The sequence below is a fragment of the Furipterus horrens genome, unplaced genomic scaffold, assembly GCF_987537825.1.
Source record: "Furipterus horrens unplaced genomic scaffold, mFurHor1.1.pri manual_scaffold_2, whole genome shotgun sequence".
Classification (NCBI taxonomy): Eukaryota; Metazoa; Chordata; class Mammalia; order Chiroptera; family Furipteridae; genus Furipterus; species Furipterus horrens.
Genome location: NW_028327172.1, coordinates 187487625 through 187515561, shown reverse-complemented (window position 1 = coordinate 187515561; position 27937 = coordinate 187487625). Strand labels below are relative to the sequence as shown.

The window sequence follows — 27937 nt, the reverse complement described above, 5'->3', positions numbered from 1 at the left end:
AAAAGGGAACCATGCGTTGGAACAATGTGGTGGCAGAACCAAAAACAAAGATTAGCTGCCAGAGCCTGTGTATTTCTCTTTCTTACATTTTTGAGTCCATGTAAACCATGGGTCTAAAAGGATTTGGTGGAAGGGACTTAAAAATGAGCCCACTGAAACAATGCTCTTTTGTTTCTAGATCCTGATTTTTCTTTTGCCAGAAGAGCTCTCTTGATTATTTTGGAGAAAGAGATGGAGGAGAAAGAGGATGAAGATGACAAAGAAGGAAAAGGACAGAGGAGGAAGGAGAAGAAGAGAAAGAAAGGCCTCCAGGGACTGACTTTGTGTTGAAGTTCTCTGAAGCTAGTGCAATTAGGGAGAGCTTTCAGATGAGAGAGAGACTGAGTGCTAAACAGAAAAATGTCACGGGAAACAAAGGCAAAAAGGCACAATGGAGACAGATCAGTCCTGCATATCAGTGTAAAAGGTTTGCAATTTCTTCTGCTAAAAGAGGAATCCCTATGCTATTTAAGGAAATAAGTGTAAATGCTGGTGACCAAACCACTTGTATGAGCTACATTTAGCATACACAAAACGCTAGGGATCAACAACAATGAGCCCCAGTGAAGTTCACTCACGGTGTATGGCCAGTTCTGGTCCCCAGATCCTCTCATCCCTAGTTACACGTCAGGGGTCTTAGGATCCCAGCTAAACTGAGAGATCACAAAAAGCCTATCTGGCTTGTTAGCACAACTCCCGGAAGAAATTTCTTCCCTACATTTACTAAAAGTCCTTTAGGATGGGTACAAGTAAAAGTGATTTTATGCCCTGACCAGTGTGGCTCAGTTGGTTGGGCATCGTCCACAAAGCGAAAGACTGCTGGTTCGCTTCCCAGTCAGGGCACATGCCTGGGTTCAGTCCCCGGTCAGGGTGCACACAAGAGGCCAACAATCAACTTCTCTTTCACATTGATGTTTCTTTTTCTCTTTCTCCCTCCTTTCCCCTCTCTCTAAAAATAAATAAATAAGTCTTTAAAGTGATTTTAACTTTGATTAACTCTCTTACCTATTTTACAAATTTTAAATTACTTTTATTTGTAAATTTCAGATATTCAGATTTCAAAGTCTTTTCACAGATATTATAAAAAACAAAGGCAAAGTATAAATGATTACGTAATTCAAATATTTTTATGTTGGGTATGTCAAAAAGGACTATCCATTAACTTTCATATCTTACATTTGCTGTTTATTGTTACATTGTATCTTTTATTCCACTTTACATAACAAACAAAACTCTCTCTCCAAACATATAATACACAGAATATAATTTTTCTTTTAGATTTCTTAATTTTTTTTTCAAAACACTACAATGTACATGGCTAGAATATATGGATTATTTTTGACAATTCAGTCTTACCCATGTCAAATCACCCCCATACCTCAACTATTACTGCACAATCATTACATGTTGAAATGCAGGCTTGAGGGCTTCGAAAGAGAAATTCTTTGAAAGCAGGGGTAAAGAGATTGAAGTAGATGAATGACAGGCATACTATATTTGCAGCTGAAGGCCCATGTTTAATACTTATTTCTATTCAGCTCCATTTTGCAAACATGATTTCATGTCTTGGATGGCACACAGAGGTAAAAGGAACAGGGAGTGATAGGTACAGAAAATGAAAGCCTCAGGCAATTGAAACAGTTATAATTAAAATAAAGGACTTCAGTTTATATGGACCAGAATTTTACATGTAACATCCCAAATAAGGTAAATGAAACACAAAGGCAAAATAAAAAAATAAGACTTTGCAGAAAGAAAAGTGCTTACCTGCTTTAAAACTTCAACTAAAACTAAACAAAAAATGAAATCTACTGCTAAGTCTCTCCTTTCAAGAAGATAATCTCTTTCACGTTGTTGTTCATCCCTGTAACAAGAATCTCAAATTAGGACGGCATTAAGAACATAAACTTTAAAATAGGTTAGTAGTTCAAATTATTTACTGAGTTCCCATATGTATGGTGTCTTACAGCTATTATACAAGTTTTCTTAAAAACCCAATGTATATATTATACATTCTCATGTTCTTTCACTTCTGTACACTAAGAATTTACACGCACATTTCACTCTTACCTTGGTCAGAAATTAAACCTAATCTAAAAAAATTTAGTAAGAGGAAGAAAAATATTTTAAATTTCATTTAGAAAATATAGCATTGTTCCATATTTGATTAGCATTATTTTTAAATTAAGAACTGAAACAAAAACTTTTCTGATGAAAATACAGTGCCAGGTTAACTTTCTCACAACTCTAAGTTGAAAAGTCACAAGTGGTATCTACTGAAGTCCCTTTCTAAGCCATGGACCATCATCTGAACGCAAACAGATGCTTTACTAAGATCCAAGATTTCCCTAGAAAATTTGAAAAAAGAGAAGACAAGATCTAGGATTTGAGGACCAGAAAGGGTCTCATGGTAAATAATATGGGGTTTTGGCTGTCTTCCTGCATCACCACCATTGTTTCCCTTCACAAACCATTTGAACAGGATCTTCTTGGAATATTTTCTTAATTTCCTCTATGACTATTAAAGCTCAGTTTTGCATGACTAGTCCCAGTAATGAGTACTGTATGGTTACACCAATTTTACCTGGTACCATACCCTGATTTACAGTTTAAATTTGGATTATCCTCTCCCCTTACTACCACTTCATAACAAAAGTAAGCAATGTTTTTGCTTAGAAACCAAACAATAACGACCTTCAGTTAATAACCCTATCACCCTTTTCTTTGGAAACGTTTCAATTCCAGCTGAAACAGCAGAAAATGAGCCACTTACCCCTTAGATTTTGTGCTAGATCGAGGCCTGTACTCATAAGATTCATCTTCAGTCCCATTCTGGCGTCTGTACCAGTCAAACAAGGTGCGGAGTAAGGAAGGGAGACAGTGCTCTGCTACTGAGCTCATAGAGCTTATCAACTGAAAATACAGATAAAATACCACATCAAAGGACCATGCTACTATCTCTATTAGCAATCACTAAAAAATACTTAGCATTTCTAGAACAAACAGAGTAACTCAAAGCAATAAATGTGTTTTAAAATTTTAAAAAGGGCAAGGGTACAGTCAGGTAGTGAACTGGGCTGTTTCCCCTGCTATCAGTTCAGCTCAGAGGTTTTCTGCCTTCTCACTGCCTCTACATGCTACTCACGTGTATAGAAACACAACCATGAATAACATCCCTGATTAAACACATGGATATCTCTTGGGAAAAAAAAACACACATTTATTTCCCTCCCCTGGCCAGTTCCTCTCTCCTCATGTGAACAAATTTTGGATCTGATTCAAGTCATTGCTCATAAAACTATTATTTTCAAGTCAGCATGCAGTAAAACATGCTTCACTTTTTTTTTAACTAAAAAACAGGAATACTCAAGGTCTCATTCAGTTCTATGACTACAGGAAGTATCAGTTAATGATGATAAATTGATAACTTCAGTAATTAAAATTTTAATTTTCCTACTACTTTATATTATTCATATAACTTCAGAATGTACTTCATCCAGTAAAACAGAAAAGAATGTAACAGTGTATTTGATTGTATAGGCTGTTCTCTTTCATTATCTCTGCCTTCCTCTAATCATCGCTCCATTTATAATTTGCCATAATTTGACAAGTAAATGGTTTCTAATATAGGGAATTAAAGTAAAACAAGATTCTAATTTTAATTAATTAATTTTTTCATTTATAGTGTATTAATAATGAACTGTATCACTCAAAAGGAGGATATGGTTCATTGTTAATAAAGAAGTATCAATAAAACACCATCTGCTACAGTAAATATATATTAAGATAGTTTAAAACACACATAGTTTTTATTGTGAAAAAAATCAAGCTATGCTGCACGATCCTTTATGTTTTATTAATCATTTACATAATAGATGGAAATTTTCTTTAAAATGTTGTTTAGTAGGATTTCGAATTCTGACTGCATATTCATTTACTCATCATTAGTGAAGTGGATGCAAGGTATAAAAAATCTAAATAATTTTAAAACAATCTTAATAATACATTCATGATTATTAATTAATTACTAGTATTAATTAATACCTTTCTGGTGGCATTAAGACATGAAAAGCATTATATAAGGTGATCTGGTTATTCCTATAATAGAGGACTAGCCTTACTATTTATGGTTTCTTCTTAGACTAGTGGCTATTTATTAAGTGTATGTATGCATCAGAATTACCTAGGGGGCTGTTGTAAAATACAGGTGCCAGAGCACAAATCAGACTCAGTAGAACTAGAGCAAGAGCCAGAGACAGTATTTTCGTATGTCTCCACCAAGTAATTCTAACCAGTCACCTTTATCTAATCAAGTAGACTAAGGAACATTAACATCTTTTTCCTAGATACATAATTATGAGAAAAGTAGCTCAGAAATACTAGATGATAATAGAAAGTTAATCTGGGTTATTGGTTTTTGCAAACAACATATAATAAAACAATTCTTGAGCAATATAATTATGATAAAAATAACACTTGATCAAATATTTAATCTCAGCAGGAGGAAAGAATTAACATTAGAGAAATACCGCACTGATTTTTAAATATTGGCATTCTATATAAAGGAGTTGGGGGTTTTTTGGTCATTGTGTATCTCCTTTTCAAGCTTCTTTTGCTTTCTGACACAAAGCACTTGGCCTTTGCACAAGCACAGCTAGAAGTACAAGTGCGAAGATGGGATGTAGTTAATGCCTCTTGGGGCAGCCCTCAACTACTGGGGATGGGAGCTGCAGATAAGTGCTCCAGACCCCATTCCTCAGACAGACAATTATTGGGACATCCTGTTTAATGCCCAGAAGTGGAATGAAGCCCCCAGCACTGTGACCTCTAAACTGCTCCCTTCCATCAGTTCTTCCTCTCCCCTGCTTCACTCTCCCAGGCCTGCTCTCTGGGATCAGTCCCCAGGACCACAGTCCCTATCTCTGTTTCTAGGGGGAGGTAAAGAGGGAGGGGACCAGGCCAGATGCTTCCATGTAAACAGCCCCAAAAGGAAAAAAAATAAGTGTACAAAAGGTAAAATATTATTATGTAAAAATTGTAGAAATTGATATACACGAAAAGATTATAACTGGAAACCTTCTGAGAAAATTTAAAAGGGCATGGTAAATAGATTAACAATGGAAAGTAAAATGTTTTAAAAATGCTGAATGAACAGTAATCAATGAAGTTCACAGCTCGTTCTATGAACTAAAAAGTTCACAGTTCATAGCTTATTCCATTTGTTGTGTTAAAACACAAGCTACGAATTACAGGCTGAATCTAGATATACAGAATCAGTAAACAAAGGAATTTCTTAATAATGGATATACTTGGACCAGATTGTTAGAACAAACACATTCCTTTCAGAAAAAAAACATTCCCCTAAAGTTGGCGTACCTGGTCAAACTGAAGATCTTCACCCCTTTGGAGAGATCTAGACAATGGCTTCTCCTACAATTAAAAAAAAAACGTGTGATAAACAGTTTAGAAGAAAGTTTCTGTTCTGTCAATTAAAACAAAATTTAATATTAGTTTAACATAAAATATATAGAGTGGGATCGATCCCTTTTGTCAGTCTTTCTACCTATTTACTATGCTGGCTACCCGCACATAGTTATCTAACTTCCTGAATATAGGAGATACCTGGATTATGTTCAAATGGATGGTGACTGATTCTTTTGTTGAGATTTTTTAGAATGATTTTTTCTAAATTTTCTACATTAGGCTTTTTTATTGAATTTTTATATTAAATATGTGTCATAAAAAACAAACACCATCCTTCCATGTAAGAAACTAGAATTTAGAAATATACATATTTTGAAGCTTGTCTATCCAATAGTGTCCCAATTTCTTTCTCTTATTTATGATTAACCTTTGTGAAAATAAATTCACAAATGTATTTACCAATCAAATGTAAAAATTCCTAATCTTAAACTATCAGAAAATTATATTTCTAATTTAAATGGGGTCAAGAAAACACCTGAATTCCACTGCACTTTACTCTCTTAATGAAAAGAAGTTTTTGACATGTCCTTGACACCTGAGCACTTCATAGACTAAGCACACTTTGTTAATTATCTTCTAAAACCAAACTACACATCATTCACACATCACACGCACATGATAAGGATCCTGTACAACACTATATATGCCCAATTAACTAGCTCTAAAATTTAAGTAAAACACCAAGTCCCATAGAACACTGTTTCTAAACATTTGAAAAATGTTGAACGTTGTTATCCTAATATGAATTGTGTATGTAAGATGTAGGTGGGGGAGGGGTGCTATAAAAGGTTTCTTCCAAACTTGACTTATTTAATCCCCCTTTTCACTGTTAATATTTACGTTTAAAGGTTTAGTAATATTTTGAGAAATGCTGATCTATGTAGTTTATTACTAACCTAGCATGTTTATAGAATAAATTAATGGTCAAGAAGAATAAAGAGAGAAATAACTTTTTCAGAAACATGTATATTGTTGTCTTATACTAAACATTTTTCATTTCTCAACAAACTCAACCTTCCTTAAAGATTTCTGAAGATTTGACATTTTTTATAGAGCTTTCCCTAAACCAGAAAATGCGGATGGACTATTTTTCCATAATAATAAGTCAGAGATGATTTTTGATTGCAAAAGGAAACCCATGTTATCATTAGTTCAAATAAATCTAAGTATACTGTGCTAAATATACACGGCTAATCAAGAGCTTTGTATTAACCTGTCAGTTTCATCATACTGTGGTTGAGGATGCCTTACTTGTTGCTCAAGTAGATGTGCTTTCAACAGATTTTGAAAAGATAAACCATTTAAAATTATGTTTAGTTTTTCAGTATCACAACTAAAAAGAATACAAATTATTTTCAATATTCACATATACATGAATGCAAAAACTTATGAACAAGTCCCAACTGCCTATCCATAGAGATAGATAATAAAATTATAGGATTTTCTTTTATTGAAATAATATTCAACTGTTAAAAAGAATGAGAGAAATTGATGTGGGCTGACATAGAACAATCTCTAATTTACATTGTTAAAATAAAAATATCTAAGTACAGAAAAAATTACATATAATCCTACTATTGTGCGTGTGTGTTTTTTTTTTTAAAGGTGGCAGATGCTACAGAGATGGATAAATAACAGCCATAAAAATGGTAGAATAAAAAAAAAAAATGGTAGACTAAAAACTGTGAGAATGGAAGGAATGGTCATTGTTTTTATTATATAAGCTTTAGAACTATTTCCACTTTTTATAATGTCATTATTTCATAATAATATAAAAAATTAATAATGATTCTAGGGTTCACAATTCTTTATATTATGATCTTTTAACTAGTATAAATAGTATATATATAATATATATGACCAACAGCAACATGTAGCTTCCAGAGAAAGCAAGAATTTCTTGAAAATATTTTGCTAGCATAATGATGACACTGAAATACTTCAATAATTTGCAACTGAAGGTGGCATTCTTTCCTAACCAATCCCTGTCCTCATGGAGTTAAAAGTCTAATGACAGAGCAAACAAAATGTATAGTATTATGTTATATGGGCTGTAGGGTAGGAAGTTGGATGGGGGTGAGATTTCAGATAGAAGGACCACTGAGAAGATGGTATGTGAGTCACTACTGGAGAGAATGAGTGAGCCGCCATGCAGGGTGAAGAAAAAATAGCCCCATTGATACTTCTGAACTCCCAAAAGGCTCAGAACTGGAGAACTTCAGTGATCAAAAAGTGTGGGCAGAAGATAGTCTATTAGGGTACAAACCCGCTGTCTTATCAGATCGCGGACCATCTGAATAAAGCGCCATAAAGATTAAAAAAAAACAAAAAGTGTGGGCGAAGGTGAAGTTAAAAATAAGAGAGTTGCTTGAACAACTGTCTAAGAAAGATTAAGGCCCTGGCTGGGAGGCTCAATTGGTTGGAGCATTGTCCCATACACCAAAAGCGTGTGGTTCAATCCCCAGTGAAGGCACATGCCTAGGTTGAAGGTTCCATCCTCAGTCAAGGCACCTTTGGGAGGCAAACGATCGATGTTCCTCATTCTCTCTCCCCCTCCCCCTTTCTTCTCTCTTTCCTCTCTCTCTACAATCAATAAATATATCCTCGGGTGAGGATTAAAAAGAGCAAAATGAAAGATTTAGCCCATCCCTCTCCTTCCCTTGCCCCATTCTGCTTATTAGGTTGACTGTCCCTCCATTTAGCCCACAGAGGAACTGCCCTTCTTAGCAAAGGGCTAAACAGAGAAATGCCAACTGGGGACAGCACAGTTGAAGATGAGGTATCATACTGAAGACAGGGAAACTAAGTAAAAATGTATATAGCAAATATAAAAAATCTCAGTTTATCTTCTGCCTCTAGATTTCCAGTAAGCTAGCAGCTAACATAATGGGGTGCAGAGCAGGGATCCCCTAAATAGAGCAGAGCATAGTCCCCACAAACCTTGATTGGGGGGATGGGGAGCAGATGACACAGCCTTTAAGATACTTTGCATAACAGTGGCAAATTGAAAGCCATGCCTTTCGGAAGAGAAAAGGTCTGCCACCCAGGGCAAAAGATATACGGGACTCTGAGAGCACTCAGGGACTTGTGACATAGCCGGGAAGCGTATACAGCTCCTGCACAAGAGGCAGGAGGCAGATGCCCGCCCTGAAAGTTGCTGGGAACTCTTGCCCTGACTAAAGATGGCAGCCAAAAGAAGGTAAAAGACACAAGGGAATGGGTAAAATGGCACATCACAGGAGGGGCTGGATATGAAGTCACACGGAAGTTCCAGGGGGTAGCGTTTTAAATGAGGGCGGGCTGAAAGAGAGGAAGAGTAAGCGATGCAGCCTGGAAGGGTGTAGATGGGAGTCGGCTACAAGGTCTGATGTGTCAGGGGGAAGCCACGCGGTTTGGAGTAAGAGCACGCCACGAGGTTTGGAATAAGAAGGAGAAGACGGTGGCAGAGCTGATGGAGCTGTGCGGGGACCTGCCTAATCAAGCACGGAGACGTGGGAGATGCTTGGAGCTGAACTGAGCTGCAGCCTTCTGCTTCTCTGAAGGATGTATGCAGAAGCCACCCTCTTGGGACGTGTGCCTCCCTGGACCCCACCATGATCCAGTGTAACTAACACAGCATGCTTCCCTGAACCACCACATGGAGGCCAAGGACAATGTACCTCAGCTCCTGAAGGAGAAAGGGGCTGCAAGAAGAGGGCGACTGAAACTCACAAGTGCACATTCCAGAGGGGATGGAGATCTGTTTGCGCAGCTGGCTTAATAACAGATAAGGGTATGGGGAACTTCTGGGCATGGTTTAGATTTATAGCCTTTTGGGGAGCAAGGGAAGTGCTAGGTCTCGTGGGAGAACAGGGCTCTAAGCCGGAGTGCTCTCAGCACCGCCACCCCCAAGGTTGGAACCCTGTTACCAAAAACCTGTTTCCTTCAACACTAATGGTTGGGTCATATGTCAAGGTGCCACATGGCTGAGACCCAGTTTGCTTGTAGACAAAGCCTAAATCCTCCCATTCCAAGTACTGAAGAACTGTCCCTGGATACTCTGACCAGCTCCCAGAAAAAGATCTGACACTGATAGTTCAGATAATTACACACTGAAGACAGAGTCAAAAAGGTTCCATCAACTGTTTAGTACCTCAAAAATAAAATATATTTCAAGGAATATCTGAGGAGAAGGAGAAGCTAACAGAAAAAAGTAGTTTGAAGGAAAGAAGAGATCATACAGAAACACTTTTAAAAATACATGTATATTTAATATTCTCAAAAAAGTGAAAATTGCCAAATTGTAAAAATGCTGGGCCTAAATCAAATATATAGTCAAAATCTGCAGTTGACCATTTAAACCTTTTTTTCTATCTCCTTTTCTAGTCACTGGCAATCTAAAGATTAACAGATAAACTTAGATATGCCTGGATCATTGCCCAGGATTGATCCACCTCCTTTTAGGAAGAAAGAAGCCTACGGTATTGGATTGCAGAGTCTGCAAGCTGCTATTTCAATCGATGATTGCCCTTCCTTCCTGAATCTTCCTTCTAAAATGAAAATCAAACAGCTAATCTTCACATCTTTTGGCCTCCTTAACCTCCTTTTCTTATGGTTTCTAATATGAGAAGAAAAAGGCCATTTCTAGAACTCATCTTATTGGTAGATTCAATTCTTTTAGCAAAAGTCATTTACATTTGGGCTTCTAACCGTTTTTGTAGCTTACTGTCCATCAAACCATGACACAGGTCAGCCTCCTTGTATCTAACAATCCATGGATGCTGCTTTCTCTAAAGCAGCGGTTCTCAACCTGTGGGTCGCGACCCCTTTGGGGTTCAAATGACCCTTTCACAGGGGTCGCCTAAGACCATCAGACAACACATATATAATTACAAATTGTTTTTGTGATTAATCACTATGCTTTAATTATGTTCAATTTGTAACAATGAAAATACATCCTGCATATCAGATATTTACATTACAATTCATAACAGTAGCAAAATTACAGTTATGAAGTAGCAAACAAAAATAATTTTATGGTTGGGGGTCACCACAACATGAGGAACTGTATTAAAGGGTCACGGCATTAGAAAGGTTGAGAACCATTGCCTTAAGCCAAAAGGTGAGTTTGGCTCTTACCATATCATCAACTTTCAGAATATTCTAGATTTTCCTTTTTTTTCTCTTATATTTTATCTGTCTCAACAATTCCCATTGATAAAACCTATTTTCGTACTTTTGTGACCTGCAGCACTTATCGAAGTGGATTATGGGCTTCCTGGTAGGATGGCAGCATATGTAAATGCTGTACTCACCTCCTCTCACGACCACAGACACACTGCATCTCCCTCCACAACTAAGAAGGAATACAACTACTTCAAAACTAGAAACAACCAGAAGTTCCAGAAAATCAAACTACATGGAAGTCCAGCAAACAAAGATATAAAGAAGAAATACTCATCCAGACAGGTAGGAGGGGCAGAGTCAGGGCAGAGAGGATGGCAGTGTGGTGGCGGTAGAAGCAGCAGCAGCAGCTGTGGCAGCAGAAAGCACAATCACACATTTTAAAATGTCAGGAGGGACACCTGGGGAGTGATCCCAGCTCCTCACCAGACCTTGCAGCATAGGGTCCTAGCACCAGGGAAAATCAAGCCTCTTTGCTTCTGACTGTGCAGACCAGTGAGGGTTGGGGTGGAGGCAGAAACTGCCAAGTCTCTCAGCAGAGTCCACTTGTTTAAAAGGCTCCCATAGTCCTAGAACGTCCACAGACCCACCCACTCTGGGAACGATAGCCAGGGCAGCAGCTAGCAGAGCACCAGTCTGGTGTGGAAGTGGGAGAGGTGCCTGGAAAAGGAGCGAGTGCTGGGCTAGCACCATTGTTTCCTCTCTGACCTCTCCCCAATATACAGCACCACAACGTGGTGAAACAGGTCGCCCTGTACTGACGAATCCCTAAGGCTCTGCCCCTTACAATGTAACAGGAGCAACAGCTCTACCTGGGATGCGAAGACAAACACACACAGGAGCCTGTCAGAATGAGGAGACAGAGAAGTATGGCCCAAAAGGGGAAATGGATCAAGGTTCCAGTGGGAGAACTAAGTGACGAGAGGATAGCCAACCTAAAAGGTGAGGAGACAGACAACCTAATAGACGCAGAATTTAAAACACTGGTGATAAAGATGCTCACAGGCTTGACAGATATGCCTGAGTACGGCAAACATATAAGAGAAGAAGTGAAGGCTATGCTAAGTGAAACGAAGGAAAATCCACACAAAACCAGTGGTGAACGGAAGGAAACTGGGGTTTAAATCAGTAATTTGGAACATAAGGAAGAAAAAAACAAGTCAACCAGTGCAGAACAAGGAAGCAAGAATTGAAAAAAATGAGGAAAACTTCCCAAATTTTGCAAAGGAGATGGACATACACGTCCAGGAAGCACAAAGAGTCCCAGGTAAGCTGGACCCAGAGGGGACCACACCAGGATGTATCATGATTGAGATGCCAAAGGCGAAAGGTAAAGACGGAGGAGTCCTGGGGGCAGCAAGAGAGAGGCAGAGAGTTGCCTACAGGAGGGTGCCTATAGGACTATCAGCTGATTTCTCAGAGGACACTTTGCAGACAGGAAGGGACTAGCAAGCAGTATTCAATGTGATGAAAGACAACCTGCAACCAGGATTACTCTATCCAGAAAAGCTATCATTTAGAATGGAAGGGCAGAAGTGCTTCCCAGACAAGGTAAAGCTAAAGAAGTTCATCATCACCAAACCATTAATATATGAAATGTCAAAGGGACTTACTTAAGAAAAAGATCAAAACTATGAACACTAAAATGACAACAAACTCACAACTATCAACAACGGAATCTAAAAAATAAAAACAAAATCCAACTAAGCAAACCAGAATAGGAACAGAATCATAGGTATGGGGATCACTTGGAGGGTTATCAGCTGGGATGGGGGAGGGGGAGAAATGGGGATATGGTGCAGAAACTAAGAAGCATAATTGGTTGGTACAAAATAGACAGGGGGAAGTTAAGAATAATATAGGAAAGGGTGAAGCCAAAGAACTTATATGCATGACCCATGGACATGAACTAAGGAGGGGTGGGATTGCTGGAGGGAACGGGGGGTACTGGGCAGAGGGGAGCAAAGGAAAAAAATCGGGACTACTGTAACAATATAATCAATAAAATATACTTAAAAATTTTTTTAAATAAGATGACTATAGAAGAACGATCATTCAGAACCTGAAATCTACCTGAACAGAGGTTCTATAACTAAGGATGTACAAAAAAGTCATGATGAGAGTGCTGGGAGGAGTGGAGAGGCAGAACTCCTAGTCCCCACAGACAATTGTGGCAATTAAAAATCAGGAGGAACATTTCAACTACAGAGGTCCCCACTGAGAAAAGAGGTTTCAGCCCCGCACCAGGCTACCCAGCCCAAGAAAGGGAAGTTCCTATAAGCTCTGCTGTGAAAACCAGTGAGGACTGTGGCTGAGTGAGACAAAGGGCTTCTGGAATCCCAGGCCTTCCTCTTACAGGGCCACACAGGCTTACTCTGACAAACTCCCTTGCTGTGAACCCCAGCACTGGAGCAGCAGTCCAAAAGGTGACTGGGACATACCATGAGGAGCTGGTTTCCAAAGAAGAGCTAGAGTAAGCTTTCTCCCAGACACAAGTGCAGGCAGAAGCCACTGTTCCTTTGCTGAGCCCTCCCACTATGGACATAGGCAGATTCCCTATCTGAGTCTCCATCAATCTGGCTAACACTGTTTGCCCAGCAGTGGTGATTCCCTATCCAACTTGTGAGCCCACACAGGCCACTTCCTATGGCTTTTCCATACAAGTAGCCAGTCTCGGTTTATACTGTGGGATTTCCTAAAATTTCTAAAAGGTTCACAAACTAAAGAAGCAGCATCTTGTGGCCTCAGGCCTGGCCTTATCAGCAGCCAGCCTTGATTCACAGCTTGGCCTCACCCAGACACCTCCAAGCCCAGCACAAGTAGCACTCATCTGCAGATTGCTGTGGCTCATGACAGCTGGTCCCAGTCTGGCCACAGGGGGCAGCTGACCTTGGCCTGTACCTCACAGGAAGTGGCAGAGCCAGTGCACCCAATGGACAGCTTCAACCACACTGAAGAACCACCTAGCCACCTCTACTAGCAACACATCCTCACAGCTGATAAGTTCTTCCCATTGATGTGCCAACAGCAGTCAAGCCAACAATAGTCAAGGGTGAAACACAACAGCCAAGTACAAACAGCCTGTACAGGGATGAGGTGGAAGCCAGGACACATACTACATAAGGCCACTGTACCAAGATTTGGAAACACAGCAGCTCTACCTAATACATACAAACAAACACAGGGAGGCTACCAAAATGAGGAGACAAAAAAACTTGTCTCCAATAAAAGAACAGAACAAAACTCCAGAAAAAGAACTAAACAAAATGGAGACAAGGAAGCTACTAGATGCAAAGTTCAAAACACTGGTATAAAGATGCTCAAGAAACTTAGTGAGAACTTCAACAGCATAAAAAAGGCCATGGAAACCATAAAAAAGAACCAGTCATAAATGAAGGATACACTAACTGAAATGAAGAATAATTTACAGGGAATCAACTGTAGAGTCGATGAAACTGAGAATGAAATCAGCAATCTGGAATATAAGGAAGCAAAAAATACCCAATCAGAACAGCAAAAAGAAGAAAGAATCCAAAACAATAAAGACAATGTAAGGAGCCTCTGGGACAACTTCAAGTGTATCAACATGTGCATCATGGGGGTGCTGGAAGGATAAGAGAGCAAGAAATTGAAAATCTATTTTAAAAAATGAAAACTTCCCTAACTTGGTGAAGAATATGGACATACAAGTCCATGAAGCACAGAAAGTCCCAAACAAGATGGAGCCAAAGAGCAACACATCAAGACACATCATAATTAAAATGAGAAAGGTTAAAGACAATGAACCTTAAAAGATGCAAGAGAAAAGCTGTTAGCTACCTACAAGGGAGATTCCACAAGACTATCAGCTGATTTCTCAAAAGAAACTTTGATGGCCAGAAGAGATTGGCAAGAAATATTCAGTGATAAAAGCAAAGACCTACAACCAAGATTAAGCTATCATTTAGAATTGAAAGACAGATACAGCTTCACAGACAAGAAAAAACTAAAGGAGTCTATCACCACCAAACCAGTATTATAAAAATGTTAAAGAATCTTCTTTAAGAAGAAGAAAAGAAAGAAGAAATAGATTAAAAAGAAACATGAATAATAAAGTGGCAATAAATACATCTGTATCAAAAATTACTTTAAATTCAAATCAATTAACTCCTCCAATAAAAAGGCATACGGAAGCTGAATGGATAACCAAAAAAGTCCCTTACACATGCTGTCTACAAGAGACTCACTTCAAATTGAAAGACAAACACAGATAAAGTAAAGGTATGGAAAAAATATCTCATGAAAATGAGGGGGGGAAAGCTGGCATAGCAATACTTATACCAGACAAAAGAGTTTAAAACAGGCTATAACAAGAGGCAAAGAAGGACCCAGCAATTCCACTTCTGGATATTTATCCAAAGAAACCCAAAACACTAAAATGAAAAAGCATATATATCCATATGTTCACTGCAGCATTATTTTCAATATCCAAGATATGGAAGCAACCTAAATGTCCAGCAATAAATGAATTGATAAAGAAGTCGTGCATATCCACAATGCGATATGAGTAAGCCATAAAAAAATAATAAAATCTTGCCATCTAAAACAACATGGATGGACCTAGAGAGTGCTGAGTGAAATAAATCGGGCAGAGAAAGACAAATGTCATGCGATTTCACTTATATGTGGAATATAAAAAACAAAATAAACAAATAAGCAGAACAAAAACAGACTCATAGATAGAACATTCTGATGGTTGCCAGATGGAAGGGTGGTTGAGGGGGGGAATAGTTTAAAAAGGTGAAGGGATTAAGTACAAAATGGTATTTACAGAATAGTCGTGGGGATGTAAGTACAGCAAAGGGATGTTGTGATAACTATGTATGGTATCAGATGGCTACTCAATTTACTAGGGTGATCACTGTAAGTTATATGAATATCTAATCACTGGGGTATATACCTGGAACTAATATAATATTGAATGTGAACTGTAGTTGAAAAGTTAAACATTATTTAAAAAAGGGAGGGGGTCAATGAACCCATTACAACCCTCTAGACACCATTTTACTACAGTAGTTCCGCCTTATCTGCAATTTCACTTTCAGCAGTTTCAATTACCTGTGATCATTAAATGGAAAGTTCAAAAATAAACAATTCATATGTTTTAAATTGTGTGCTGTTCTACTAGTGATGAAATGTTGCGCTGTCCTGCTCTGTGCCAGCACGGATGTGAATCACCCCATTGTCTAGCATATCCACACCGTATATGGTTCCTGCCCATTACCCACTCCGTAGCCATCTAGGTTATCAGATCAACTGTCATAGTATCACTGTACTTGTGTCCAAACAACCCTGTTTAATTTAATAATGGCCCCAAAATGCAAGAGTAGTGATGCTGGCGATTCAGATATGCCTGAGAAAAGCCGCAAAGTGCTTCTTTTATGTGAAAAGTTATGTATGTATAGGAAAAGGATAGTATACATAGGGTTCAGTACTTATCCCTGGTTTCAGGCATGTAATAGGGGGGTCTTGGAACTTATCACCTCATGGATAAAGGGGGAGTACCATACTAACCTATCTCAAATTTTTTAAGATCATTTTTAGAACAGTTTTAGGTTCACAGCTAAAGTGAACAGAAAGTAGAAACGTCCCATACCCACTTCACCCATACATGCATAGCCTCCTCCATTACCAATCTTCGGCATTAAAGTGGTGCATTTGTTACCACTGATGAACCTACATCATGATCATCCAAAGTCCACAGATTACATTACAGTTCACTTCAGTCTCAGTGCTGTAGATTCTATGGGTTTGGACAAATGTACAATGACATGTATCCACCATTATAGTATCATACGGAGTATTGTCACTGCCCTGAAAACCTTCTGGGTCCTGCCTATTCTTCCCTCCACCCACACCCAACCCCTGCAACCACTCATCTTTTTGCTATTTTCATAGTTTTGCCATTTCCAGAATGTCATATAGTTGGAATTATACAGTATGGAGCCTTTTCAGATTGGCTTCCTTTAATATTTTTTAAGTATATTATTTTCTTTGCAAAATTTGTATTATATTGGTTAATACAAAAAGTCAAGAAAATATTTCAGATTTATAGGTAAGCTCCACTCACCAAGGGTTCAGCCATTACAACTTCAATTTTCTTTTCAGCTTGAACAGCAAATTCTGCAAAGAGGCTCTTGATGACATATTCACCAGGCTTGACATCTGGGTCAATCGTAATGCTTGACATGATGATATTCTTTTTCCCCAATGTGGGATGAGAGTTGGAAGAAGTGCAGTACTTATTCCCTTTGCTTACTGGTGATGACGCTAAAAATAAAAGAAACAAAAGAGCTCTACTTTAATAATCAACTATTTAGGCCTGCTCTAACCACCCTACTTAATAAGCATGCTGTCTCTAAACTGCATCCAGATCTCCCAATCTGTATTAAACATATTCTATTTTTCTCTATTTATACTTGCTGTCTTCTAACACTTCTCAACACTAATTTACTTACATGTATATTATGTATTATTTTTCTTCAACCCTATTAATGTGAATTCCATAAGAACAGGGATTCTCTTGTCTTTTTTGTTCATTGATGGATCCCAAGAACTATGCCTGGTGTGTACTAGGTATACAATAAATAGGTACTGAATAGATGAATTCTAAACAAAGTCATGTACAGATAAAAGAAATAAAACATCTGTGAGTAAATGAAACACGGATGGGGTTAGGGATTGAAATATACTACTTTGGAGAGCATGCTCAGCAAAGGCCTCATGTAAAAAACCTACCTTTAGACTCACATCTAAATGACAAAAAAGAGGCAACAAGGCAAAGCACCAGGAGCGGAAGTCTCAATGCTGAGTGAGAATTTTGAGAAATAAAAAGACCAGTGTGGCTAGAACTCAAGGGATGAAGTAGGGTTAGAGGCAATGTGAAATGAAGTCAGAATCATTAGTCAGGGATCAAAGTTTTAGAACTTTGTAAGGAAATTAGATTTTATTCTAAATGCAATTACAATTCTGTAAAAGATCTCTCTGGACCCTCTAGAAAATGGATCAGAAGAGGGCAAATATAGAATCAGACAAGCCACTGCAGAAGCCAAGATGAGACGGTCACAGCTCGGGCTAAGAGGACGGTAGAGGCACAGGAGAAAGAAAAGGATTTGGGATCTATCATACATTAGTGGGTTTGATATCAAGGTGAGGGAAAGGAATTAAAGATGACTCTGTTTTTATGGTTGAATCACTCCAAGGAAAGTGGTGCCATTTACTCAATTAGGGATGACACCGTGCCTGGCAAACAGTCCGTTGCACCAGGTGTGGCACAAAAAGAGCACGTGCCATTGCATGCTGCTTATACCAACCTGTTCTATTCTCTTGACTGCCTGCGCAGCCTACCTTGGATTTCTATCGGCACTTTACCTTCCCCTCGCTCTTCCAGCCCACTGCGTAACACACTCTCACACTCTCTAACTATAGCTTATGTCATCCCCTCTGCCCTAGAACATTCAAGGAGAACTTGCAAGATTGTACTTCTCCACCTCAACTTGATCTTCAGTATTGCCTTATCATATGCTGTCCTATATGTAACCCCCTCCTTGAAAAGAAAACAGAACACAATTATTCAAACAGTGAATTTCTGTCTATGTGTACGTGTCTATATAACTATAGGACAGTAAACTTACTCTAAATTCATACATTCCAAACTCATAAGGAATTGTTCTGTCAACTAAAATAACCTACTCTACCAAACACAGTACATATCAAGATATAGAAAGGTGACCTGTCATGATTCCAAAAGAAAATTCTAGAATGCAATACAAAGTCAGGTTATAGCAGTCATTTCTGAAAAAAATAATTTGTGAATTTAAAAAAATCTGTCCTGGCTGGTGTGGTCAGTGGATTGAGGGCTGGCCTGTGAACCAAAGGGTCGCCAGTTCGATTCCCAGTCGAGCACATGCCTGGTTGTGGGTGTGCAAGAGGCAACCACACATTGATGTTTCTCTCTCCCTCTCTCCTTTCCTTCCCTTCTCTCTAAAAATAAAATCTCAAGAAAAAAAATTTTAATCTTTTTTGAAAGATAGAACTTCCACATACTTGACTTCCTTTCATGCATGCCCTATTCATTATCCTTGTTTATTCACTAATATTTGCACAAAATAGAGTATTTTCCTCCAAGGTTAAGATTAAAAATTAGTCATATATAATACTTATGATATTTATATATTTTTAAGAAAATATCTAAAGAATATTACAAATTGTTAGTATTGCACCTCAAATATCTTTGTATCAATAAAATTAAAGTACAATATATTGTATTCTAGGACTAAAATTGTATAAGAACAATTAAAAACAAAAATTCACAGTCCTTTGAACACAGTGCACACTATTTATTTAAAACAAGGACCTATTTGTTAACTTCATTTCATGATCCAACATTGTGTATTATCTATTAACAAATGTCATTGTGGAAAAAAGATCTCAAATTTAAAAATGTTATTTTGAAACATTAAGAATACTTAATTTTATGTCATTATTATGTTGGATAACTCTAGGGAATCATTTTAAAAGGCTATTCAGTTTCCAGAATTTTAACTTATATTTTAGAAATAAAAATGAAAATGAAATATACTCAAGACTGACCGAGTTAATCTTTATTAAAATTAACTTCAACATTGCTAAAGATACTGTTAACAGAATGAAAAGACGAGACAGACTGGAAGAAAGTATTTGCAAAACACATATCCAGTATCCAAAACATATAAGGAATCCTTAATACATAAAGAATCCTTAAAACTCACCCCTAAGAAAATAAGCAACTCAATTTAAGAACAGACAAAACATTGGAACAGACCCTCACCAAAGAAATAACAAATAGCATATGAAAAGATGATACTCCACATCAGGTCATCAGAGAAATGCAAATTTAAACAACAATGAAATGCAACTATACACCTAATAGAACGGCCAAAATTCAGACCACTGATAACACCAAATGCTGGTGAGGATCGTGCAAGAACAAGCACTTCCATTCATTGCTGGTGGGAACACAAAATTATAAAGCCATTCTGAAAAGAAGTTTGGAGGTTTCTTACAAAACTAAACATGTTCATGCCATACAACCCAGCAACTGTACTCCTTGGTATTTGCCCAAAGAAGTTTAAAATACATCCACACAAAAAAACTGCACACACAGATGTTTAGAGGAACTTTATTTATGATTGCCAAAATGTTGAAGCAACCAGGATATGCTTCAGTAGGTAACTGGATATATTGTGGTATATCCAGCACGTAAAAAACAAGAATTTTCAAGTCATAAAAAACCTTCTAGGAAACATAAATGCCTATTACTCAGTGAAAGAAGCCAGTCTAAAAAGGCTACATACTATTTGACTTCGTCTATATGACAGTCTGGAAAAGGTAAAACTATGGAGACAATTAAAAAATCAGTGGTTATTAGGAGTTCAGGTTGGGGGGTTGGGAAAAAGAATGAATATGACAGCACAAGGGACACTTTTTAGGGCCATGAAACTATTCTGTGTGAAACTACAATTGTGGATACTTGTCACTATACATCTGTCAAAACCCCATAGAACATACAACAAACACAAGAGTAAATGTAATGTAAGCTACAGACTTTCGGTGATTTTGATGTGTTATTGTAGGGTCATTGATTGTTTTAAACGTACTATGCTAATGTAATAGAAAAAATGGGGGGCCCCACAAGGGGGTATATGGGAACTCTATTTTCTACTCATATATTCTGTAAACTTAAAACTGCTCTAAAAAATAAAGCCTATTAGTTTTTATAAACATAAAAACAAAAGAAAGAAAAGCCTATTCTATCCCTGACTGCCAGAACCAAAGGTGCCTGGGAAGAGTCAAAATAAACAACAGCTCCAGCTAAAGCTTAAAACAACAATATACTTGGCTCAAGCTCAGGAAAAGGAAACAGTTTATACTAAGTCAATTAAAAATAAAATGTCAAAAACACAAATCAGATTATATGGTGGACAGGGGCTGAGAGTAGAAACAAAGAAAGCAAAATCATTATTAGGGAGTAATAGCAAATTTCAACTTCTGGAGAGACCAGTTGGATCGAGGTACCTTTCAACTAACTATCCAGAGAAACACTGTACATCTGAGAGCAAGTATATCTGAAGATGAAAGAGAGAATCTAATATTGTGTCATGGGTGTTAAGTGGTACAGTATGAAAGCATCATTTGATGACTTTATTGCACAAACACAATTTGCTATAAACCAAGGTATACCTCAAAATTTCTTCATGAATGAAGGAAACTCATACTGGACATCATTCATTTCTGATGGAAATGAAACATTATTTAATATTTTATTAAGGTATTTTGCATATCATCTCATTTTTTCCTAACAAACCTATTCTTATTTTCAAGTGATATGCAGGTAAATGGCTCAAAAAAAAAAAAAAGGCCTGATTTGCCAATTTCCAGTATGTATTTACTTCCATCACACCTGATTTCAAGCTACCAATGGTGTAACAACCCACTGGTAAAATCCCTGGTAAGAATGAGTTTTGAGATCTAGAATACCACTTCAAGTTATCATCCATCTATGATGAGGAAGTTGACTCCTAATTAAAGTCATGTGTCACATTAAATCCTTAGTTTCTAAGAACTTTCAGATTGGTGGCTTTATTTTCTCCTTTAAATGTCTAGCATACTATTTGCTTAGAATAACTATTTTCCAAATCAAATATTTTGGCTGCATCTCAAAATTCGTTTACATAAAATGGACTAGGAAGAAAAGGCTTTCCCACTCTGATTAGATATATTTTTAACTCTTTTTTAGTTTTATTTTTTCCATTTAAATCTGTCATCCATATTTGAGTAATATCTTTACTGTATATACAATAAAAACATTGTTTCATTTTTCCTCCAATATTTAATCAATTCTTCTGGATTCCATTACTGAAATTCTGTCACTAATTTATATTCACTATCATAAGCTAAAGGCAGGCTCAGGTGTGCTTCTTATCTTCCTCATTATTGATCAGTTTTGTATCAGTACTATACTTTTCATTATTGTAGCTTATTATAATAGGTTTTATTATCTGTTGGTACAAATACCCCTGTTTACTCATCATCTTCATTAATTTCGCAGCTACTGTCTTTCTCTTATACTTTCCAATTTATGCATATCTTTGCAAGTTAATTAGAAGAAAAATGACATCTTAAGACGTCTTGTCTAGAACCTGGCATACCCTCATTAATTAATTTATCTTCTTTTGTATACTCAAAAAAAGTGTGCATTTTTCCTTCATAGAGGATCTATCTAATTCTTATTAATTTTCTTAGTAAATTCTTTCTGTTCTATGTGAATGAAATCATTTTCCTCACTACTCAGTCTAACTTTTCTGCTTCTGGTTGCATTTCAATAAAAAATTAAGACTTTTGCTTGTTCTTTGGACATCTGTTCCTAAAATGTTTATTTATCCTAGTCTAAACTATTCCCATTGAAAACAGTTTCTAAACATAGAAGTCCTATGACATCTTGGACACATTTCCAATTTTTTAACTTGATGTCTACTACAGAAATTTCACTTATTATAAAGCTCAAGAAAAATGATCTATCATCTAAATAATCCATTATTCATTCAGCTTGAATCTCCCTGAGGTTATTTTCTTATACTCTTTTGAACCTTCAGAAACTCAGCTAAGAAAGTATTCAGAAAATCTAGAAATAATGGGGTATTTAAAAAATGTGCATGGACCTAAGAGTCAGAAGACCAAGAGTCCTTGATTTGATTATTATAATCATTATTATCATTATTATCTTAGTCAAATTATTTAACCTCTCTAAGATTTTGCTTTCTCTCTAAAAAATAAATGATTTGAATTATATCTCAACCCATGGGTGTATCAGAAGCAAGAAGAAAGTTGTTTTCATTATTTTCCTCCTCTCCCCTTCTCATAAAAATTTTCACTGCCAGGGGAAAAAGCTATTGTCGTCAACTTTTCTCCTCTAGCCGGACAGGAGCCTGGGGATCAGCATAGGGTAAAGCTGAACATCAAAATCCTGTAGGACCTTGTCCAGCAAACATACCTAGCAAGACCTGAGCCTGGGGTACGTAAGCAACTGCATATAGACATGTAGGCATCTTCTTTTACTTCTCAGAGGATGAGCAGAATGTGTAAGTAGGTGGCCTGAATCCTCTATACCCCCGAGGCTGTGATGACGGGAAAAGACAAGAAGCAAAGAGGCTTCCTCGTAATACATTAACCTAATATGTTAACTAACAGGTTCATAGGTGCTGAGACTGCTCTTCCCCCCTTCCCTCACCCTTAGGATTACTCTTTAAAATATGTATGATCCCCACTTAATTAGCAGACAAAGAAATATAACTACATACTACTGGCATCCAGCAGCTAGTGACAAAGAAACAAATTATTTACCAAACACCAGCAGCAAATATCATAGGTTTCAAAACACCAAACCTATTTCTATTAAAAACAGAAACTAAACAAAGATAGTGATTTTTGCCTTATCATTCAACAACACCCTGGAAATTATGGGATTATGGAGGTAAATGCAGTAGTACCAAAAAATTAAATCACTTGTTATAAATACTGAAAAGACATGAAACTTTCTATATTAACTAGCAATAACCACCTAAAAATGAAAATCAACAAAAATCTATTCACAAATATAAAAGAGGTAGGGATAAATTTAATAAGAAAAGCATAGGTCTTATATGGAAGAAACTACAAGATCACACTGAAGGGCATAAAAAGATCTGAACATAGAAAGACATAATTTGTAGATGGGAGCACTAAGTGTCAATTCTCAAAAAATTAATATATTACTACAATTCCAATTAAGATTGCAATACTATTCTGTTTAGGTTGTGTTGAATAAAACTATCTTAAGAGTATACATGCAGGAACAAATACCCAAGAAAAGCTAAAAAAGTTATTTAAAAAATACAAAAAATATTTTCTAAATCCAAATATGATATAACTGTAATCAGAACACATTATAACTATAATCAAAGCACATATCAATATATAAAATGACTACATCATAACAAAGTAATAGTAATCAACTCAGTAAACATAAGTGTAGATATAAAAGATTAATGGAAAAGACTGGAGATCTCCTCAAAATACCCAGAATAAGAATTCAACATGGGGAAAATCAGAAGGATAAAAAACATTTATTTAGTAATAATATTGGAATAACTAACTATTCATCTGGAAAAAATATGCTATATTCAAAAACCAAAGTCCAGATCAATATAAAATTGAAAGTTAATTTTCAAAAGTCTTAGAAAAAAATTAGTAGTCAACATGTACAATCCAGGAGAGAAGAGACCTTTAGCCAAGATAGAAAACCGAAAATTATGAAGACATGAGGTCATTCTACCAAATAAAAATTTTATATATTTATAAAGCAGATGATACCATAAACAAGAAAAGACAAAGTTGGAAAAAAGTACAATATAGATGATAGAAAATATAAAATATTCACAGAGCTCTCACCAATTAACAAAAGACAACACAATAGAGAAAATTTGTCAAAAGATATACTTACGCGAATCATGTAAGAACAAACCTAAAAGGACAATATCTGTAAAAATATCCATTCAAAATTTAGAGCACCCATAAAAGGCAAGTTAAAATGGCAATAAGCTTTCATTTTATGCACATCTGACTGGCAAATATTTTTAAAAATAATTAGATCTATTGTTGGCGAGGTACAGGGAAATTGAACACTTAACACAAGGCTAATAGAAATGTTATACCCACCTACACACAATCCAGAAGGCCGGACAACAAGGATGAGTATTCTGGCCCTTACAGCACAGCATCACAGATACTAATTGCTTTGAACTTCAGGCTCTCCATGCCACTGATATTAATTCAGCAATTTATGACCTACCCCACAAGGAAAGCAACGGATGGTCTGCCAGCTCAAGCATTAACATCCACTCAGTGTATTTCTCACTGTTAAATTAATAAATTGGCAAACATAAAAATTCATCTCTGTCAGACCGTTGATTACAATTCTACCTGCTGAATAAGATTTCATACCCACTCTCAGTCTTTAAGGTAAAGTCAAGTTTCCTGACCCAATCCCGGTCTTTGCTGGCTTCTCTGGCAATTCCTTAAACCACAATCAAAATCTTTGGAGTGAGGCCCAGGCATCGGTATGTTTTGAAAAGCTCCCCAATGTGACTCTAATGTGCAGCCAAGGTTGAGAACCATTGCCTTTCACTCATCCTTCTAAAGTGGAACAGCCGGTTCTATACAATGATTTTATTTAAAACCTATTTTGATAATTAAAAAGCTTCAAAAACATCATAAGTAAGGAAACCTATGTATATAAAACTAAAAAAAGCACAATCCAGCAATTCAGAGAATGTTAAATAAAGACATGTGAGAGGCAAAGCTCTAGGAAGCAACATGAAGGATCAGTAAAACAATTCAAAACCTAATACATATGTGGTTCTCCCAGTTCGTACTGCAAACATTAAGCTGACTTTTCTGTCAGGGTGTCTGCCCCTTCACTACATTCACTGTCCGTGCTCCTGGCCACATATCTCAGTGGCCTGTCAATCCTCTGCCCCTCTCTAAGCATGATTTCAAAAGTTGGGGTTTCTTTTTCTTTTTTTCCTTTTAAATTGAATTATTGGTTCCAATTCTTTTTTTTAATCATTTTTTTAACTTTAATGTTTTTATTTTTTTATTTTTTATTTTATTTTATTTATTTGTTTTTAGAGAGAGGGGAAAGGAGAAAGACAGGGAGAGAAACATCAATGTGTGGTTGCCTCTCATGTACCCCCAACTGGGAACCTGGAGCGCCACCTAGGCATGTGCCCTGACTGGGAATCGAACCAGTGACACTTGGTTCGCAGGCTGACGCTCAACCCACTGAGCCACAGCAGCCAGGAAAGGCTGGGGTTTCAATGTTAACTTTAGATCCACCATTGATTCCTCCCAGTGCCTTACATTCTGTATCCAGTCTAGTCATCAAATCCCACCACTTTTGCATAAGCCTCCCTTTTCTCTGCATAGCTAAATTTTAAGTTCACATTCTATTAATAGTCTAGTACACTCCTGAAAAATCTTCCTCATAGTTATCACTGCCTCTAGGCAGATGAAATAACAACTTCACATAGCAGCCAAAGTGACTGTTTTCTATGTGAACCACACTAGGCCCTATACATCAAACCATGATAATACAATGCCCCTATACTCTGAATAAAAATGCACTATACTTGAACACCTGGCAGAGGGCAGGGGGTGGCTAGTGGTGCTGACCTCCATGCAGCAGAAAATCTGAGTATAACTGAAGTCCACCCTGTGCATATGGGGATTCCCAACAACAGATTGAAAATATGTACTGACCTTATTTTCAAGAATATTACTAAGACCATTTTATTGGCATTACATTTTCTTTTGACCCTGGCTGGTTTGGCTCAGTGGATTGAGCGTCGGCCTGCGAGCTAAGTGTCGCTGGTTCGATCTTCCAGTCAGGGCACATCAGAGAAGGAAAACTCTGACTCCAAAAAACCTCCGCTGCCTTGCGGCATACCTCTTCAGGGGAAAGGCTAAGGGAGTAAACCCCGACAGAAAATCCGGAGCCGGAGTCCCTAAGGCGGTTTGACGTTGTAGTCAACACCGGCAACTCCTGCGGCGCACCTGAAGCCAAGCTGTATCGACTCCGTCTTTCCCTTGGACCCTTCAGCTGCGAAGAGAGGGGGGGTCTGCTGCATGGGCAACAGCAGACCCTCCATATCACCCTGCCCAGGCTCTGTAGCTTCAGCTTCACTGGAGAGGACACTCCAGCGTCATCGCAAGATGTCGATTCAACACGGGAGGAGACAGATACCATGTCACTCCCGAGTCGGACTGCACAGCCATTCTCGGCGGTGCAGATAGACTCTTAAGAAGCTACACCATCATCTCTCGAGACGGACGGCTGCCGACAACGACATTTTCTTTTCTTCTATAGGCTCCCTATAATAAGAATCACTCATTCATATATTGCTCCAAAATTGTATGTGAAGCTTCTTTTTGTTTCATTTCTCCTTGTTTTCTAAGACTTTTATTTTTAGAGCAGTTTTGGTTCACAGCAAAACTGAGAGGATGGTAGATATATCCCATATACCTCCTGCTCCTGCACACGCATAACCTCCCCCTAGTACATCTGTTGCAATTGATACACCTACATGAACACACCATTATCACCCAAAATCCAGAGTTTACATTAGGGTTTACTCTTTGTATTCTACATTCTATGGATTCAAACAAATGTATCCACCATTATATCATCATCCAGAGTAATTTTACTGTCCTAAAAATCCTCTACGCTCCACCTATTCATCCCTCCCCCTCCCTAACCCCTGACCTGACAACCACGCATCTTTTTACCATCTCTCCAAATAGTTTTGCCTTTTAAAGAATGTCATACAGTTGGAATTATACAGCATGTAGTCTTTTCAGACTGGCTTCCTTCACTCAGTAATATGCATTTAAATTTCCCCTAAGTCTTTACAGCTTAATAGTTCACTTCATTTGAGCCACAGGTTATTTTTCCATTTGCCTACTGAAGGACAGACATCTTGATTGCTTCCAAGTTTTGGTGATTATGAATAAAGTAGCTATAAATATCAGTGGACCTTATTTTAAATAAAAAGATCCACTTAGTGTATCTAATATAAATTAGAATTTGCTATTATGTTATACTGTTGATATATTACATGTTAACGAATATTAATTCATATTTTAATTTTTATGAATGCCTTTGTTAACTACTTTCTGTATCACATAGATCAATAAATACTACTGAAAATACAGCTTTCAAGATAATTCATATGATTTTCTACTATGAACTCTCATCACGTTTACAATTCATTATTTTCTAAAAGAAATATGTCTGACAATTTAAACTTTGACTTCTACAGCCTTCCCTATTCAAATATATTTCTCTTTAAATCTGTTTTCATAAAAACCATAAAGCTTTACTTATTAGCAAAGTTTTTCAAATTGGAAAATAACACCCTTAATGAAAATGTACTAGTAGACCAAAAATAGTCAGACATTCCACGGAACAGGCAACGTTCTAGGACATCATGCATTAGCAGATTAGAAGTATAATCAAGAGAGCATCCCATTCCATCCTGCAAAAGGTTAGCAAACTACGTCTAATCAAGATGATGAGTCTATAAACATGGCTACTTTCAGAAAAGAAGTCTAAGAGTTTGGCCAGTACCCAGTGGTT

General features: G+C 37.2%; 1 protein-coding gene across 1 annotated transcript in view; it reads right to left on the bottom strand.

The window, feature by feature from the left end:
* FRYL (FRY like transcription coactivator) overlaps nucleotides 1-27937 on the bottom strand; it is a 169617-nt gene that overhangs the window by 112013 nt on the left and 29667 nt on the right. The window contains exons 2-5 of the mRNA XM_090266905.1: nucleotides 16796-16995; nucleotides 5416-5469; nucleotides 2813-2952; nucleotides 1807-1903 (exon numbers count right to left, since the gene is read on the bottom strand). Of these exons, the coding sequence (XP_090123031.1) occupies nucleotides 1807-1903; nucleotides 2813-2952; nucleotides 5416-5469; nucleotides 16796-16995 (491 nt within the window). The remainder of the gene's footprint in view (nucleotides 1-1806; nucleotides 1904-2812; nucleotides 2953-5415; nucleotides 5470-16795; nucleotides 16996-27937) is intronic.